This window comes from Mirounga leonina, unplaced genomic scaffold (genome assembly GCF_011800145.1).
Source record: "Mirounga leonina isolate KUSES-001 unplaced genomic scaffold, KU_Mleo_1.0 Mir_151, whole genome shotgun sequence".
Lineage (NCBI taxonomy): Eukaryota > Metazoa > Chordata > Mammalia > Carnivora > Phocidae > Mirounga > Mirounga leonina.
Genome location: NW_023270377.1, coordinates 7143619 through 7162067, shown reverse-complemented (window position 1 = coordinate 7162067; position 18449 = coordinate 7143619). Strand labels below are relative to the sequence as shown.

General features: G+C 49.4%; 1 protein-coding gene across 3 annotated transcripts in view; it reads left to right on the top strand.

Annotated features, from left to right (window-relative positions):
• DIS3L2 (DIS3 like 3'-5' exoribonuclease 2) overlaps nt 1–18449 on the top strand; it is a 341559-nt gene that overhangs the window by 297477 nt on the left and 25633 nt on the right. For all 3 annotated transcript variants that reach the window (XM_035006877.1, XM_035006875.1, XM_035006876.1), the window contains one exon: nt 3810–3889. In XM_035006877.1, coding sequence (XP_034862768.1) covers nt 3810–3889 — 80 coding nt within the window. The remainder of the gene's footprint in view (nt 1–3809; nt 3890–18449) is intronic.

Below are 18449 nucleotides of genomic sequence, written 5' to 3'. Positions count from 1 at the left end.
CCCATCACACCCTGATCTCTGCTCCTGCCACCCTCCTGAGAGTCCTTGTTGCTAAATCCAGTGGACTCTTTGTTTTGAATGCTTGTTCCTCTCTTACTTGACCTCTTAGAAGGATTTAATGCTGCTGACTGCCCCCTCCTTGAGCTATGTTCTCCTCTTGGCTCCTGTAACGTCGTAACTCCAAACTCCGTTGCCCTTAGCCTCCGTCGCACTGCTCCGAAATCCCGCTATGCTATCAAAGACCTCATTTTTACTCTACATACTCTCTTGGGGGCGTTCTCATCCACACCAGTGGCTTTAGTCACCATCTTACTTACCATCCAGAGGCTTCCAAATTTTGCACCTCCAGATAACAGTCTTGCCTATAAAATTCAGAATTGTCTATACAAGCTGCCTACTCTTCATCTCCACTAAGATGCCTCTCAGATACCTTAAAATCAGCACTCCCAAACTAAACTCAAGCTCTCCTTCCAAACCCGCTGTTCCTCCTTGTCGCAATGAGTAGCAGCACCATCTGCCCTGCTGCCCAAGACAGAGCACCTTAAACATTATTTTTGACACCTCCCTCCCTGGCGGGCTTCACATCCAGACCATCACCGAGTCCTCTAATTCTGGTGAGGTGGAAAGAGCATGGGTTTTAGCTGAAATTCTAATTGTGGTTTGGACAAATTACTTAACCTTTCTTAGCCTCAAGTTCCTCCCCTGTAAAAAGGAAATCATAATACCTAATTCAAATGGTTGTGGTCAGGGTAAAGGAGAGCCTTTACTTGGTAGGCATTCCATAAATATGAGTTTTCCATTCAGTAAATATGAGTGCTCTTCTGTCCCATTCCCTCCCCCCACCCCCATCACTGCTTCTACTCACTCACCTAAGTGTTGAATTGGTATTTACACAGTTTCTTGACCTCAAGAATGAAATTTCCCCTAATTCCTTCATGACTAAGGACTGTGGCTTGTAGCTCCTCATATTTATCATAAAGGATTTGGAAAACGCAAAGAAAGGAAAGGGACACTGTTGCCATCGTTCCTTCCAGTCTTTCTTCTATGCAGTCTTTGTTCTGTTCTGTTTTACATAGTTTTCTTGGGCTATAATCAGGTATGCATCCAGCTTTTTTCCAGCTAACCCAAATATTTTCCCAGATTAATCAAAATCCTTCATAAACAGTTTTGGGTTTTTTTTAAGATTTTATTTATTTATTTGAGAGAGAGAGAGAGAGAGCATGAGACAGGGGAGGGTGAGAGGGAGAAGCAGACTCCCTGCTGAGCAGGGAGCCAGATGCGAGATTCGATCTGGGGACTCCAGGATCATGACCTGAGCCGAAGGCAGTCGATTACCCGACTGAGCCACTCAGGCGCCCCAAAATCCTTCATAAACAGTTTAATGGCTGCTGTTCTGCATGTGACTATGGTGTAGTTTACCTAACCACTCTGCTATTGCTGGTCTTTTAGAGTCTTTCCAATCAACGATACTGAAGTGAACAGTTTCACAAAAAAACTTTTCCATTTATGATAATTTTTCTAAGCCATAAATTCATAAATCACTGAGCCAAAGGATTTGAAAATTTCTAAGCAGAGCAGTCTTTGAAATGAATATAGGCCTGGCCTCAGCCACAAAGAGAGAGGTAAAGAGAAAATGGTATAGTTAAGAGATTCTTAAAACAATTATTTTCTGTTTTGCTGAAGAGGGCTGGGAAGGTCCAAGCAGGGTTCTGTAGGGAAAACATGCCTTTGACTTGAAGTTCCTGGCTTCATGATGGTGAAGAAGGGCTTGTTTCTGTTTTTGTATTTTCATCTGGGTCAGTAAGAGGACAAGCCATTCCTACGAGCTCTTTTCCCTCTCAGGAAGAGAAAAATCATCCAGCCTCTAATGATGCAGATCTGTGTTAACAGCCTTGCAGTTTAAAAAAAAAAAAGTTACAATAATGTATCCTCCTAATGTGCAGTTAATTTTAGTTAAAATTTCCCTGGCCATTTAAAAACCTGGTGAATTTGTAAATCTAATAATTGGCTCTAGGTTTAGAAATGTTAAAGCTGCCATAACCACCTCAGGTCTAGCAGGACACGCACGACTTCCCTGAGTTCTGGCTTCCCGGCGACACAGGAGGAGTTCTGCACCCACCTGAGCTCTCCCCTCCGGAATCCAGAAAGAAACCCAAGACCTCATTACCAGATTCTTGTTCCTGATCATCCCTAATCAGAGAAAGCTACTGAGTGCCTCAAAGTTAAAATGTCCAAACTTTTGGCTTTCTGGCTACCCCCAGATTCAGTCTTCCCACTCAGCAATGGAACCTACCCGATTGTTCAGATCAAAAACTTGAACCGTCTTGGATTTCTTCTTTTCCAATCTCACCACTCCCTAACATCAGCATATCCTGTCAACTTTGCTTCTAAAACTTTTTTTTTTCAAGTTTTTATTTAAAATTCTAGTTAGTTAGGGGCGCCCGGGTGGCACTGTCAGTTGGGTGTCCAACTCTTGTTTTCGGCTCAGGTCGTGATCTCGGAGTCGTGAGATCGAGCTCCATGCTCAGTGTGGAGTCCTCTTGGGACTCTCTCTCCCTCTCCCTCTGCCCCTCCCCGCCCCCAGCACTCTCTCTCTCAAAAAAATAAAAAATCTTTTAAAAAAATAAAATTCTAGTTAACAGATAGTGTAATATTAGTTTCAGGAGTAGAATTTGTGATCCATCACTTACGTATAACACCCAGTACTCATCACAAGTGCCCTCTTTAATCCTCATCACCCACTTAGCCCATCCCCCATCCACCTCCCCTCTGGCAATGCTCACTTTGTTCTCTATAGTTAAGGGTCTGTTTTATAGTTTGCCTCTCTCTTTTATTACCCCCCTATGTTCATCTGCTTTGTTTCTTAAATTCCACATCTGAGTGAGATCATATGGTATTTCTAAGGTAGGTCTTAAAAGTGTCCATTTCTCTCCCTCTCGCCACCCTGCACGCCCCCCCCCCCCCCCCCCAGCCCCCAGCCCCACTCACCTGTGCTGCTAGGTAGCCTCCTGCATGACTCCTGCTTCTGCTGTCACCCCTATAGCCTGTTCTCTACACAGTAGCCAGCGGGGTCTTGCTAAAACATAACTTTGATCATGTCACCCACCCTTTCCTTAGCAAAGGCTTTCCTTTGCTGTGAAGGTAAAGGTCAAAAATTCTAACGTGGCCAGCCAGGTTCTGCGTGTTCTGCCCCGGCCTCCCTCTCCAGCATCACTGCCCGCCGTGTCCCCTGTAGCTGCCATCCTTCAGTTCCCAGACTCCTGCCTCAGGGCCTCTGTACATGCTGTGCTCTCTGCCAAGGAGAACCTTCCCCTCTCCCCGTCCTCCCCTCCTGCTTCCCTCATTGCCAGTCTGGATCAGGTTATTTACTGCTGTAGAAATGCAGGAGTCTTTTTCCTGCTTCAGAGAACCTATTTTAATTGGAGGTTTGATATTCATTCATTCACTCATCCATGTGGGTACATGATTGATACCTGTCTTTTCGACCAGACGGTAAGATCCATGAAGAAGGCCCCTCTCTGCCTCTCTACGCTGTTCTTTCCCCACCAGCTAGCCCAGTGTCTGGCACAAAGTAAGTGCCTAATCATTGGTTACATGCTGAATGAGTAAGTAGAGTCCCCTAGTGATCCCCACTGATGACAGAGTCCCTGTAAGACGTGGCTCTTCCCCGAGGTGGCAGGCCTGGGCTCTCCGCAACATGTCAGCTGGAGGGAATGGCATTTTGCTTGACTTTTTCCTCATTTCAGCGGCCAGGATGAATAGCACATGCTGCCTAGACTTCATTCTTTCTCTCTTCTCTCTTTCTGCAGCTAAAACTTGCTTTCACTCTGGATCACGAGACTGGACGGCCTCAAGGATGTCACATCTATGAGCACCGCGACAGCAACAAGTAAGCCACTCGGTGGGAAAGAGCGTCCCCTCGCCCGTCCCGCGGCAAGGGGTGCACCTGTGGGCTCTCTCACAGCGGGCTTCGCTGACAAAGGCTTGTCAGGAAGGGAATCACACTTTGGGGGGCTCCACTGGGAAATAGCTGACACAAAACTGTTTCTCCTATAAAATCTCTTTGGCTCCTAAATATAGGACTTGAAGTGCTTGTATGGGAGGTATTAGACGTCTGTTCAGAAGCAAACCTTCCTTTCCAGACTCCGGTTTTCCTCTAGGGGACCCCCCCCCGCCCCCGCTGCCGCCGCCGCCCGTCTCCAATACCACACTTGCTAATTTGGTTCACTGTGTGTGACTCTGGCTCGTACTGTCCTGTCTGACTGCCCTTCTCTGAATGGGTTTTGTTGTGTTAGTCTACCTTGTGAATTTTATAATCGGGGGACTTCTGGGTACTTACAGGGATTCAGGTTGGTGATCTTATTATTAGGAAGGCGGCACCTGGCAGGCTGGTACAGCAGCTTTTGCCTTCACCACAGACTGCCCCCCTGTGTGGTTCTGTCTGTGACACAGCGCGTGCCCACTGATTACAGTGACAGTGATGATGATGGTAGCTGCCAGTGCGCCCCCGCTGGGCGTCTGCACACCCCTGGGGACGTCACCCTTGTTGTCCTGTGTCATCCACGTAGCACCCTGAAGAGTCTTCTCCATTGTTACCACGCGTGTATTTGCAGAAGCTGAAGTCTAGGGAGTGGACGGAACTTGCTCCAGGTCACTGGCCACAGCCGGGTGAGGAGTGACTCTTGTCACCATGATCACATTCGCTCTGAGAAGAGAGTAGATGAACGACAGTTGTGGTCCCGCGTCGCTATTTCAGAAACCCCAGTCAGTGACAGGGACAGTCCCAACCTGGACTTGAGGACTAATTGTTTAAATATGCGAGCTATTTAATGGTACCCACCGGAAGGAATCCAATAAGCACATGCCAGTGGGACTGTCTTGGACATTCCAGAAGAGAAACTTGGGTCTTCCTGTAGAACTCCCTCTTGGGGGGTGGGGGGGGTGGGGGAGATGGGTTACCAGGTGCCTTCCTGACCAAAATCTCCATTCATATCACTTTCAAGGCCTTAGGCTTTTTTGTCATTTATCTTTAGAGGATGCCGTAGTAAGCTGTCATGTACCCTCAGTTCTAACGAGGTAATCATTTAGGAAAGATTGACCAAGCGCCCTTAACACCACCGTTTGTCCTCTTGGACGGCACTGTTTCTGGAAGTTGCAGGGTTTCTAGGCTGTTGGGTCAGAGACACCATCGCGGCGTCTCATGATGCCGAATTCAGCAGAGAAGTAGGGCTGCACTTCTCGGGTCCGGGGACTGGTGGGGACCACTGAGTGAGTCCCTTGGGGGCAGGTGCACGCATCGCTAGGGAGTCAGAGAGACGTCAGCCGTAAGCCGCCTGTCCGTGCCACCCTGCGCTCCCTGGGTCGGTGCCTGCTGGCTGGCAGTGGATGGCAGCCCCACACACGTAGACTGTGGCCGCAGAAGCAGAGCCTGCAGCCCAGGGGTGTTGACAGACTCCAGTTCTGGCCCGACTCCCTGCTCTTTGGGAAAGAGGTTGGCAGCCTTCTCCTTCGGTGGGAGGGCGACACTGGCCTGCCTTCCTTTGGGTTCATGTCTTAGCAGTTCAGAGGTGCAGTGACAACAACTTAGGTAATCTTTGGAGCAGAGAGGAGAAAATAGCCTAGCTCTGTTTCTTGGCCTGATCCCCAACTCCTAGCATGTTATCAGAATAAGCAATGTAAGAGGAGAAGTTAGGGGTTGTGAATATGGATAAGCTTTGGCCCCCAGAGACATGCAGATAAAAGCATTTGTATAGGAAACTGAATAGGAGCCATGATCTGGGAAACTGTGGCAATCAAACGTGTCAGTGACCCCTCTCTGCTTGTCCTGCGAGAGGCAGTGTTGGGGTTCATTATCAATTTGTGGACAAATTCCTTAACCTCTGAGCCTCAGGTTTCTTCATCTGTTAAGAACTGTGGGACTAATGAGACCTTCTGCCATAACTGGGGGAGTGATGGTCCTGGGGATTGGAATGACATGTTAAAAGACATGATCACAGCCTAGCACATAAAGTGCCCACAGTAAGTACGCATTGCCTCTCCTTCCCAAACAGAAAAATTACCTCATGACTTCCATCCTGTTTTCCCAGTGCCGGCAAGGCTGCATCCATGAGCTGTGGCTGCACCTAATGGAGCATGAGTAGGGAAGAGGCTGGTGCACATGCCTTCGGCAGCCCTCGGCTGTGCGAGATGCCCTCTGTCTAAAGGCAGCCTCCTCTGCCCACGTGTGAATTGCGAAGTGAAGCGTGGAGAATCCCATGACCTTGACTGTGACTTTCTGCTCTCCCCTGGGCTCTGCCCTGTGTGTGTTCCTCTGTCCACTTTCAGGGTCATTTCCCCAGTATTGGTGTAAGAGTGGTGTTCGGGAAATGCGGCTGTTTTGCCCCAGGCCCTAAGGAGTCTATGTTGCCTCAGCCAAGTAACATGAATGCGAGAGCACCAGAGCGAGAAGGTTCCCCATATGAAAGAAATTAGCTTGATATCTGAAGATTAGTTTGATACAATTGATTATTGAAACTACTACTTTTACCTGGGCATTTCCCACAGTATAATTCATAGTCATTTTAATATTTAGCTCTGCCAAATTCAGTCTGTCAGTGAAGAAAGTGTGAATAAGTACTGAGACTGTTGGGACAGTTCTCCCCAGTGGTCTTTCCCTTCAAATGGAGTGGCCCTGAAAATAGGCACTCTGCTTTTATTTTCCCTGGACTCTCTTCTCAGCTTCCTTCCCTGGAAACATCCTGATAACCTCAATTTTTGGCTCCGTGTCATCCTGTTCTCCATCTGCATAAAGGGGCTCATACTTGCCCCTGGGCTCCAGGGAGGACAGGCCCTGGGACTTGCCCATATCTGATATCTGGCCAGACTTGGACCCTGCCTCTTCTAGCCTGCAGGGTACAGTTCTCAGGTAAACATTCTTAAAGCTCCAAGGTCATTAGAAGAAAGAAGCTGCCCTCTTCTTATGTCTTGTGTCTTGTGTCTCAAGCTAGATTAGTAAAGCTTTCCACTCAAGTTATGCCTTCAGCCTCCCAAAAGCTGGTCACGTCTGCACCTAAGAGATGGGAGGCCTCTCCCGCAGCGCTGACAGGTGCTACCAGTCTCCACCATGGACCTTCTTTTTTTCTGTTGCAACTGCCTTTAATATGCAATCCAGTGAATCCGGGGCTGACTGAGAGTCATTTCTCAAACTGAGGTTTGGAGATCTCTTCACAGGGCAAGGAATAGGCCACAAAGAGCAAATAAGTGATTCATGAGAAGTCAGTTACGCATTCAGTAGGCCCCCGCCCCATACCACGTGTTGTGCTAGGCACTGGGGCACAACAGATGACTTACACCTGCTCCAGGACCTCGAGGAGTTTGTGTAAAGAGCAGACCTCACCGCAGCCCCCCTGGGGGACTCACGCTTCTCAGTGGGGAGAGTCGAGGGCTGTGGGAACGAGGATGAGGAAAGTAGCTGCTTCTGACTTCAGAGCAACTGTGTGGACCGTTGTACCCCTCACGGATGGAGAACTTTGTCCAGATTGTTTCCTTGTCTCCATCCCCACAACCTTCTTCCCACTACCCGGGACAGGGAGTTACTTGGAATGCTTCTCCCTGCCTCTGGCTCTTTGACCTCCAGCCTGTCCCCTCTGCCGCCTGAGGGAGCTTTGCATGGCTTTTCACTCTGGTTGCTTTTGAGACCTGATTTTTGACTTTGGCATTCTGCAATTTTACTGCAGTCAGTCTAAGAGTAGGTTCATCTTTATTATGTTGCTGGGGACTCAGTGTCGTTCTTCCATTTGGAAATTCTTCTCTGCTGTCTCGGATTCTCTCCAATCTTTCCTAGAACTCCTGTTAGAAACCTGCCATGTTATTCTGTCTTTCTTTACTTTTTCTCCATGTCCTTTTCTGCCAGTGAGGTATTCCAGCACTTCCTCAAAAACATCTGTGAGTTTACTAATCTTCTTGTAGCTGTTCATAATCGGCTGTTTAATACTCCTTCCGACTGTGAGGGTTTGGGTTTTATTTTTAAGTTTTAAAAGTTCTGTTTGGAGCTTTTTAAAATCAGCCTGTTAATTTTTAGTTTTTGGTTTTTAGTGTCCTTGTTTTTATTATGATTTCTATTCCTTTTATGGCTTCATTTAGTTTGATTACACGTGTAGCATCTTTCGAAGTGTTCAATTATTTCTAGTTTTAAGGGTACCAGCTCTCCCATGTGTTGGGTCCGTTGCCTTATCGTCATGGTGGTTCACTTCCTCATGTGGTTCGTTCTTTTTTTGTCAGGAGGCCATCTTAAATCGGGATTGGTTTCACCGTGGGAGCTGTGGGTTGAGGATGTGTGTGCTCGTCGCTTTGGCATTTGCTCTGCCAGGACCCCAGGAGTTCCAGAGGCCTGGCTAGTTTGGTGTGAACCTCTTGGCTCAGGATTCCCAGAAGCCAGGTAGCGCGTATTCAGCCCCTATAAACCCCCCCCCCCCCCCGTGCCGTGTGAGCTTGGGATCCCCTTTCTGCAGAAGAGAAACTTGTGCCCCCACACCACATACAGACTCTCCTCTGGGCTGTGAGAAAGGTCTTTCAGTCCCTGTTTAAAGACCAACAGCCCTTCCTGGATTCCTGACTCTCGGATCCATTTCCCTAGCCAGGTCTTCCTCCTGTGGGCATTAAAATCCCAGCACCTGTAACTGTGTCAGAGTTTGATAATCCCAGCTCCACTTGCCATGATAAAGATTCTGGCTTTGACTTAGTTTCCTCTTTATTTCAGGTAACTGGGAATTTTCCTATTATTCTGTCATGCTCAGTTTCATATTGAAATGGTTCTTCTCATATATTTTATCCATCATTTCTCAGTGTTTCTGTTTGGGAAAGAGGTCCACATCAGTTCAGTCTACCATCTTGTCAGAACCAGAAGTCTGGATGAACTTTTTTCTTTTTTAAGATTTTGTTTATTTATTCATTTAAGACACAGAGATACAGAGAGAGCATGAGTAGTGGGAGAAGCAGAGGGAGGGGGAGAAGCAGACTCCCCGCCGAGCAGGGAGCCCGATGTGGGGCTTGATCCTAGGACCCTGGGACCATGACCTGAGCCGAAGGCAGATGCTTAACCATCTGAGCCACCCAGGCGCCCTGGATGAACTTTTTAAAATGCGAATCTGAGTACTCACTCATTCATCAAGCGTTCTGAGAGTTTCTGCTAGGGACCAGCATAGTACTGAGCACTGAGGCTACAGAGCTGAAAGAACAGTCAGGTGGCCCTCCGAGGCCCTGGGCTAGTGGAAGGGGCTGGGCCCCCACCTGCTGCAGCATCCCCTATATCCCACCCCTCCCAGACCATCTCGAGTCTCTCATGTGCGATGTGTCTCTGTGTGACCAGGCTGTTCCTTGTTTCTAGAACCCCACTCTTTTCCCATGGCCCTTTCCCCACCCATCTGGGTAGCCCCTATCTGTCCTTCCACTCTTAGCTAAGTATTATTTCTTCCAGGAAACCATTCCAGCCCCTAACAAACTTCTTCCAGGAAGCCATCCCAGCCCCTCACAACCGTCACTAAAGGCTGAAGCCGGTGTCCCTTCTCTGTGGTCCTGCGCCTCACCTGTCTGGTTCTTCAGCGTTCAGCTGAAGTTCAGACATTGGTTCACCTGCTGCTACCCCAATGGGCTGGGCCCTTGGACGGTCAGGGCCTTGTTTGTTCACTTCAGTGCCCCTGGTGCCTAGCCCAGGACCTGGCACACAATACTTGAGGAAGGGAGTGGGTGGGGGATGTAACTTTAGAGAGGGAACCTGGCTCCTGGGAGTCAGATCTCTTTCCAGCCTTTACTTTTTATTTGTTGTAGGATTATGATGAGGATTAATTGCTCCTGACATCAGGGAAAATGGTCTCCTTGGATAGTTTATGAATTCTGAAGAACTAACATGTAGAAGAAAAACTGTAAAAATTTGATTTAACTCTGTAAATATAATAGTGATTATAGTTATGTACATCAACTGCCTACTGTTTTTTGCCTGATGGTGAGGCACAGTAACAATTATGACGAGCATTAAATATGCCAGGCACTTTGTTCGTGACCTCTCAAGTTTCTGATCCATGCAGCGTAATGGTGATAGGAGCTACCAGCTCCCGAATGCCCACAAATCACCAGCATGGGGCTATGGGCTTACCTGGGTTATTTCTAGCTCCACAACTGCTCAAGACAAATCTTATATTCATAATTCTACAGATTTTTTTTTTTTTTAAAGAGAGTGGTTAACCTGCCCAAGGTCACACCATGGTCAAGAGCAGAGCCTGGATTATACCCCAGTGCGAGCCGATTCCAAAGTCCGTGCTGTGCCTTCACACCACCTGCCTTTCTCTCTGCAACTTAAATCTTGAGGAGGGTGGTTCTGGTTCTAGCCTCTCCTTAGCAGATCTGCCCTAGAAGCTCTCTGTGTGGGAAATTCTGGGATTTCCAATCCTTGCAGACCCCTGGGGGAGCAGACAGCTGGTGTGATAGGATGGGCTCCTGACCTATCATCACAAATCTGAGTTTAGCCAGTCTGCTCCGGGGCTGGTCATTGTCCTCTCTGGGATGCAGCCTCTCTGTTAGGAATATGAAGATGACCGTACATCTCCGGCTCGGGGGAGAATGGCATGAAGTGATGTGTAATGTGGCTGTGTGAGTGAACAGTTACTGGGCACGGTGCTCACCCTTGTACCCACCTGGGTGGCTTGTGCCCCGGGCCCTGGCACACCCAGCCTGTAGCTCTGCAGGGCCCTGTCCTGCGGGCAGCTGTGCCTCGCCCTGGTCCGGAGACCACCTGGACGCCACAGCCAGCCCCCCACCTGCATCTCATTCCTGGGACAGGTTAGTTTGCTGAACTGATGAAACCAAATCTTTTGTGTTTTCCTGACTGGCTAGGTGACTCATGTTGGCACCTTGAAACCCATATCAAATAGCCAACATCTAGAGGTGTCTGAGAAAACTTTTCTGTGGGATTGATTTTCCTCCACTGAAGTGCCTTCCCACCTTCATAAACCCGTGTGGAAGAACAGCAACACTGCAGCCTTCCAGAGGAGAGGGCAGGGCTGGTCCTCACGTCTTCTGCTGTCCACAGCCCGTGGGCACCTCATCACTCAGGTCACTGGCCTTTCTGGAAACAGTCAGGGCTGAGGCCGGGCCCCAGGACCCTGCCAACCCAACCTGGATTCTCTCCCCCAGCCCCTGAGCACATAGCGCTTTCTGGACCTGGGGGCTTCCCAACATGCTGGCCTGCCCAGGGGGACTGGCCTGCTCAGCATCCTTGGTTTGGTCTCAGGACCCTCTCGGCACAGTCAGAACAGACCCGGGGGGAAGAGCTTAGCGTCACATCGGCGTTCTTTCTGTTCTCTTGTTTTCATCTTGGAGGACGTGCCAGGTGAGCTCAGGTCCCCTGACAAGTAGCCTCCCAGACAAGATTAGATGCGAGAGACATACAGGGGGATGAAGAGCGAAAACAGGAGCAGGCACAGGCTGCAGACCATGGCACCAGCCTGCCCCTGTGAAGGAGGGGGCGAGGAAAGGAGGGCCAGAGCAGAGGCTCAGCCTGCAGCATGGTTCCAAGAAAGCTTAGGCCAGGCCAGTAGAGTGGCCTGTCCGAAGCAGCCTTGCTTGTTGGAGGAGTCTCACACCCCATGGGAGCCGTCCTGCCTCGAGAGCCCTGCTGTGCTCAGTGTGACCCGGGCCCTCTCGTGCAGCCCCAGCCCACCCCTTGCACCGCACAGATCTGCCTCTGCACTCCACTGCGGGGAACAGCTCCTCTGTGGCTCCTGTGGGCCTCTCTTCCCAAGGAGGAGCTTCGAAAGGAGAAATTAATGTGACAGGCTCCTGCCTCCACCACCTGAGTAGAACTTGGGGTCGCTGCTGGTCCTCCCCTCCCTCTCCCCCACTGTCCCTCCCAAATTCTTCTCAGCCAGCGCCTCAGCAGGTCTTGGCAGCTTAGCTGGTGGTGTGACCCAAACCTGCATCGTGAGGTTTCTGAGCCCTTGGCTGTCGTATCCCTCACAAGCCAGGGTTGGTACATGTCTGTATGTCTGTTCACAGTGGGGCAGGGGAGCACCAGGAAGTTCCCCTGAGTTCCACACACCTCCCTGCCTGCCCGTCCTCTGATCCAGGTGGATTGTCCCTCCCTTCCCCCCCATGGTGCCCCCCATGGTGACTGCTTCTCTTGTCTGCTGGGCCCTGTGCACTTGGATTCTGAAGAATCCTGGCAGTAGCTGGTGCAGGTCGTTCACGTTACCCCGGCCTCTAGGACCCCAGGCACCATCATCCCCGTGAGTGTTAGTGAACCCAACTCTGTGACTGCCTCTCTGGCCCACAGGGGAATGGTACCAACAGACTCCTTAATGGTTTGGTATCCCTCTCACTCGTGCATGGCTGATGACCCTGTGAAGGAGTGTCCCACAGGCGCTCCCACAGGACATAGGCCTCTGCTGGGTCTTCCGAACTCAGTAATCCATTCCAGCATGGCCCCTTCCCTCGGCCTCTTTATTCCTTCCTCTGCTGTCTGCCAGGGCAGCTTATGTCTTTCTACTTCCCTCAGCCTCAGCTATCACTGTCTCTGGGCCTCTAAGGACCACCCAGGAGCAAGTATGCCCTGCCCTCTCAGGTCTTTGCCAGGGTGCTAAATTGCACATCCTGTGAAATATCCCAAGTCCATGAATTCTTGCTCATCTCTTCTTATCTCCTGGCCCCTTTGATTACACCCCTCAAATCCTGCTGGCTAAGTTTCACTCTTTTTATATAATCTCTGTCCTCCCTTATCAGGCCCAGCACACCCCCAGCAGGACTATCATACTGGCACTTAGCCCTAGTCAGGGGCCTGGCAGCCCGGAAAGGAGGTAGGGGACACTCCTGGGGACAGGGGAGGGACCTGTGCATGTCTTCCAGCACAGGAGCATTGCTAGCCTCCTGAGGGAAGAGGGGGCCACCTTTCTGCAAGCTGCCAAGGAGGCCCCTGTGGCTGTCCCACTTCACCTTTAACTGGTCGTGGGGGGCACTCCGTCTGTCACTGTCCCTCTGCTGAGCATTGGCACACCTCACAGTAACCAGCCAGCCTCACAGTCCTGGTGGACACCACACCTCCCAGGCTTTCACGTGCTCAAATCGACACCAAGTCAAGCCAAAGCTTTTTCCCAGGTCGCCATCAGCGAATCTGTGAGCAATCGGGCCACCCCTTTGTGCCAGGGACTCTCCATGCCCCACATAGCACTCAGAAGCGCAGCTCCCTTGCCTGCCAGGTAATGAGCGAGCAGGCCCCAAACTCTCATACCCACCACAGCACTCCTGGTGTCAGTTCAGGTCTGCGGACAGGGCAGATGCCGGGCCAGCCTGAAAGAGAAGAGGGCAGGAGAGACAGTCCGGCCCCTGCGGAGGAGCGGGGAGAAGGACTGCCTCGGGAGAGTCTCAGGCTGCAGTCAGGCCTACTCATCGAGCTAAAGTCACCTGTTGGGGGAGTCTCACTCACTAGCTGGGAGCAGCCGACTGGAAGTGCGGCTCAGCCCCCACGCAGTGGTGGGTGGGAGAGGCTGCAGCCCAGCTGGAAGGCAATTTATGCTCCTGGGGCAGGAGGTCCGAGAGGCCCGGCTGCCACACTGGAGCAGGCGAGAGAAAAGGGGCTCCTGGATAAAGCGCCGATAACTCGTTTCCCCTCTGCTTGGTTCTTGGTCTCTTCCTTCACCTAAAATAAGCAGAGGAGGTATTTCCCAGCAGCCCTGACAACTTCAAACCAACACCAACACTTCCCAGTGCTTTGGAAGTGACACTGTGTCCGCACCTCGGCCCTGATGCCAGGTCCTCAGGCGAAGCCGTGACGTTACCTGAGAGCCCCCAGACCTCCCACGGACCCTGCCGGTCCGACTGAAGAAAGCCTTTCTTGTTCCTGGTGCAGCCCTTGGTTAGGAGAAAGGGGAGCTGGAAATCCAGGGAGAGGAGGGAAGGTGGAGGCATTGCAACCAGAGAGAGGTGCTAGGAGTGACCTCATGGGAGCGGGCCGCGCGGCGCAGGTGTGAGCTCCCCGCTCCCATGATGGCCCTCGGTGTGGGACACCTGGCCCCTCCTGCTCAAGCTGCTGCAGTTGAGATGGCGATCGGTGGGGGGTACGCTCCTCCCCCTTCCACACCACGCAGAGAGGTGGTGGGTGGCTCCCTGCCCCTCCCCGCCACCTCCCGCCACACAGCCTCCATACCTTGGATGCCAAAAATGCAGGGCGCATTTGACTTCAGCTTTCCCTACAGAACGGGAAGGCACTCCCATTTTATAGAGAGGGAAACCCATTCCCTGAGGGGTGCCCTGCCCAAGGTCAAGCTCAACACAGGAGGTGGAGCCAGCAGCCTTCTCCGTGGGATACGCTCTCGGCCACATGATACATGGCGGAGGCAGGGCCTGGCTCAGCTACATGGGGTGCTGGGGGCAGGGAGGGCAGCAAGGCCTGGGTCAGCGTGCCTGCCTCCTGGGTTGCTTACATTACCTTTGGGTTACCGTCACCTAGTCTCCCACAGATGCAGTGCAAGCCACAGGTGGCCAGGGCCGGGAGAAACCCATAATCACCCCGGGGGAGTCAGCACCCTTTCTCCGCCTACTGAGAGAATGGGGGACGGAGGGGCCTGAAGTTGGGTTTCGGAGCACTGAACTGCCCGAGCAGAGGTTTCCCATGCTGCTGGGCCGGGGTGCTCAGCACAGAAATCACAAGCTCCACTGCTCCTGCTGGCTTGCTTTCTTTTTCTTTTTCTTTTTTTTTTAAGATTTTATTTATTCATTTGTTTGTTTGAGAGAGAGAGAGAGAGAGAGCAGATGAACTGGGAGCAAGGGAGTCTCAAGCAGATCCCGCCCTGAGCACAGAGCTGGACGCGGGGCTGTATCCTAAGACCTGAGATCATGACCTGAGCCGAAACCAAGAGTCAGGCGCTTAGCCCACTGAGCCACCCAGGCGCCCCTCCTGCTGGCTTTCTGAGGCCAGAAGGGATCAGAGTGAGAAAAGTGTGGGAGCCAGCAACAGTGGGGAGACTGTGCAGACACATCAGCGTGCACGCACAGGCACACTCATCCGTGTCTCAGCGTGGAGGGGACTCCATTCCACTGTTTTCTTCCATAATGCACATGCTGGAAAACAGATTTTCACAATAAACTCACCTGTAAAGCTTATTTTTGAACTATGCCATGCATAGAGAAAAGTGCACAAATCCTACACATCTAGTTCAAAGGAATAGTAGAAATGAACACACTGACAGAAGTATTACCCAAATCAAGAAATTAACATTTCAGCACCTGGGGGCTTCCCTCATGCCCCCCTCTCCTCCCAAAAGGAATCCACCATCATAACTTCTAACACTAGAGATTCGTTTTGCCTAGCCTTGAAATTCGTATGAATGGAATCATTCCATATACTCTCTTTCGTGTCTGATTTTTTTCTTTCAGCATTATGTTTGTGAGAATTCATCTTTGTTGCTGCATCTAGCCATGTCCATTGTTCTCATTGCTGGAAGACTACTTTGTATGAATCCATCACGCGTTGTCCAGTCTGCAGGATTCAGTCAACAGCGGGTTGTTTCCAGTTTGGGGTTATTATAAATCACTGAGTGTATACTTAGGAATGAAGTTGCCGAATCATAGAAAAAATATCCACTTTGTGGATGCCGCCAAACACTTTTCCCAAGTGGTTGTACCAGTTTAACACACCAGCAGTATATGAGACTTCATGTTTATTGTCCGTTCAGTAGAATGCCTTTTCAAATTTTTCTACTGGGTTTTCTGGTTTTCTTGTTGATCTATTCTTTCTATTCTGAGCATGAGTCCTTTGTTGGTTATACATGTTGCAAATATCTTCTACTCAGTAGCTTGCTTTTTTACTCTCTTTAGTGGAGTTTTAAATTTTTTTTTTTTTTAAGATTTTATTTATTTGCGAGAGAGAGAATGAGAGACAGAGAGCATGAGAGGGAGGAGGGTCAGAGGGAGAAGCAGACTCCCTGCTGAGCAGGGAGCCTGATGGGGGACTCGATCCCGGGACTCCAGGATCATGACTTGAGCCGAAGGCAGTCGCTTAACCAACTGAGCCACCCAGGCGCCCTTTAGTGGAGTTTTAATGAACCGAGTTTCCTCATTTCAATATAGTTCAGTGTATCAATCTTTTTCTTTATTGTTAATTCTTTTATATCCCATTTAGGAAATCTATATCAAAATCCTAAAGACTTGTTTGTATTAGCGTTCTCCAGGGAACCAGAACCAGTATATTATATTTATATTTATATCAATATATTTATACTGATATAAAATGAGATTTATTATGAGGAATCTGCTCATGCGATTATGGAGGCTGAGAAGTCCCATGATCTGCCATCTGTTAGCTGGAGAACCAGGAAAACTGGTGGTAATTTAGTGGAAGGTCTCAGTCTGAAGGTCTGAGAACCAGGAAAGTTGATGGCATAAATTTCAATCTGAGGGCAGGAGAAGAGGAGATAAGATGTCCCACCGCTCAAGCAGTGAGACAGGGGAGAAGGGATGAACTCCTCCTTCCTGTGACTTTTGCTCTATTCAGGCCTCCAGCAGATTGGATGATCCCCACCCACGTTTGGGAGGGCAGTCTATATTACTGACTCCACTGACTCAGATGCTTATAAACTTGCCAGAAACATCCTCATAGACACGCTAGAAATAATGTTTAATCTGGGCATTCCCTGGCCAGGCAAGCTGACACAAAATTCACCATCCAAATGTTCCTACAGTATCTTCTAGAAGCTCTGTTGTATTACCTTCTCCATTTTATATAATGTACCCAGAATTAATTTTTTAATATGGTACAGCAAGTTTCATTCTTCCCATGTGTTTAATTGACCCAGGATCATTTGTTGAAGAGACCTTCCCACTGCCACACCGTGCCACCTTTGTCAAAGGTCTGTTTCCACACTCTGTTTCACTTCGTGGATCTGTATGTCTGCTCTTGTGCCGACGCCACACTGTCCCGATTATTGTACCTTTGTTAAAAGTCTTGAACTCCAGGAGAGCTAGACATCCCACCTTGTTCCTCTTCCGTGAAGGGCATCTAGGCTGTTCTTGGCCCTTTCCATTCCCATATTAATGTTAGAGTCAAATCGTCAGCCGCCACACACATGCACACAACCTTGCTGGGATTTACACTGAGATTGCTTTGCATCCACAAACCATTTTGGGATTTTATGATACTTTTATGATACTGAGTCTCCTACTCCACAAACATGGTATATCCTGCTCTTTATTTATGTCTTCTTTAATTCTCAATACCATCTTACAGTTTTCTATGTAAAAGTCTTACTCATCTTGTGTTAGATTCCTCCTAGGCATTTGATATTTGTCATACTATTTTAAATGGTATTTATAAATTTCCTTTTTTCCTTGTTGCTGATATATGGAAGTACAACTTATTTTTATTGATCATGTATCCAGTGATCTTGCTAAATTTATTTATTAAACCCAAATAACTTGTTTATAGATCCTTTTTGATTTTTTATATACCCAGTCATGTCATCAACAAGTAGTAAGAGTTTCACTTTTTTCTTCCTGATGCTCACACCATGTATTTCTCTTTCTTGCACTATTGCGCTATATACAGTGTTTAACGGAAGTGATGACAGCAGGCATCTACGTCTTGTTCCTGATCTCAGAGAGAGGAGTTTTTACCACAAACTCACATAAGATCATGAAATCTTACCCTTTATATACACTTGATTTTACTTTTCCCCCAAGATGAGCTTTCAGTGTGGAAATACTTTTAGGTTTGAAATGTGGCGGTGGTGGTTTGTAGGCTAGGAGCGAGGCGAATGGAATCAATGTTTTAAGAGAATAGAAACTGATGTTTATCCCAAGACTGTGTCTCATTTTAACTCTGTGAGGAAGGTTTCACCTTGTCCACGTTACAGAAGGACCTATAGCTGACCGGGGGTTCAAACAGATGTGTCAGACCCAAAGCCCAGACTGTTCTCAACCCTCCCAGACTGCCTGCTAGAATATTGAATGTGAAACCCCCAAGGTCACAAAACTATCACTTTTGTCACAGATTTCCAGGACAAGCATTATTAAACTACCTCACAGGTATATTTAACATCTTCTCTTTCTCCACCTCCAGATCCCCTCATATCACTGTCATCTGCCCCACCCCACCTTTCTCTGATTTCCGTTGCCATGGGTGCAAACTCGGGCAGCTGTGAGTCTCACGCTGAGAGGCGCCCTCCCTGCTTGCCTGAGACCCTGAAAGGCTGCACCTGCGGCTCTCCTTAGCCACCTGGTTGAGCCACTCACCAGGCCAGGGCCTCCCCCAGCTTCTGCTACTTGAGCTCTTATCTGATGCCAGGGGGTGGGAGGTGGGGACTGAGGGCTTTCCTCCCAGTCAGGAGGCTTGCATTGTGGGGTAGAACTGTGTATTCTTAAGCCCTTTGTAGTGTCAGTTGTCCCAATTTGAGGATTATGCAGATACACAGAATCTTTCTCCACTGAGA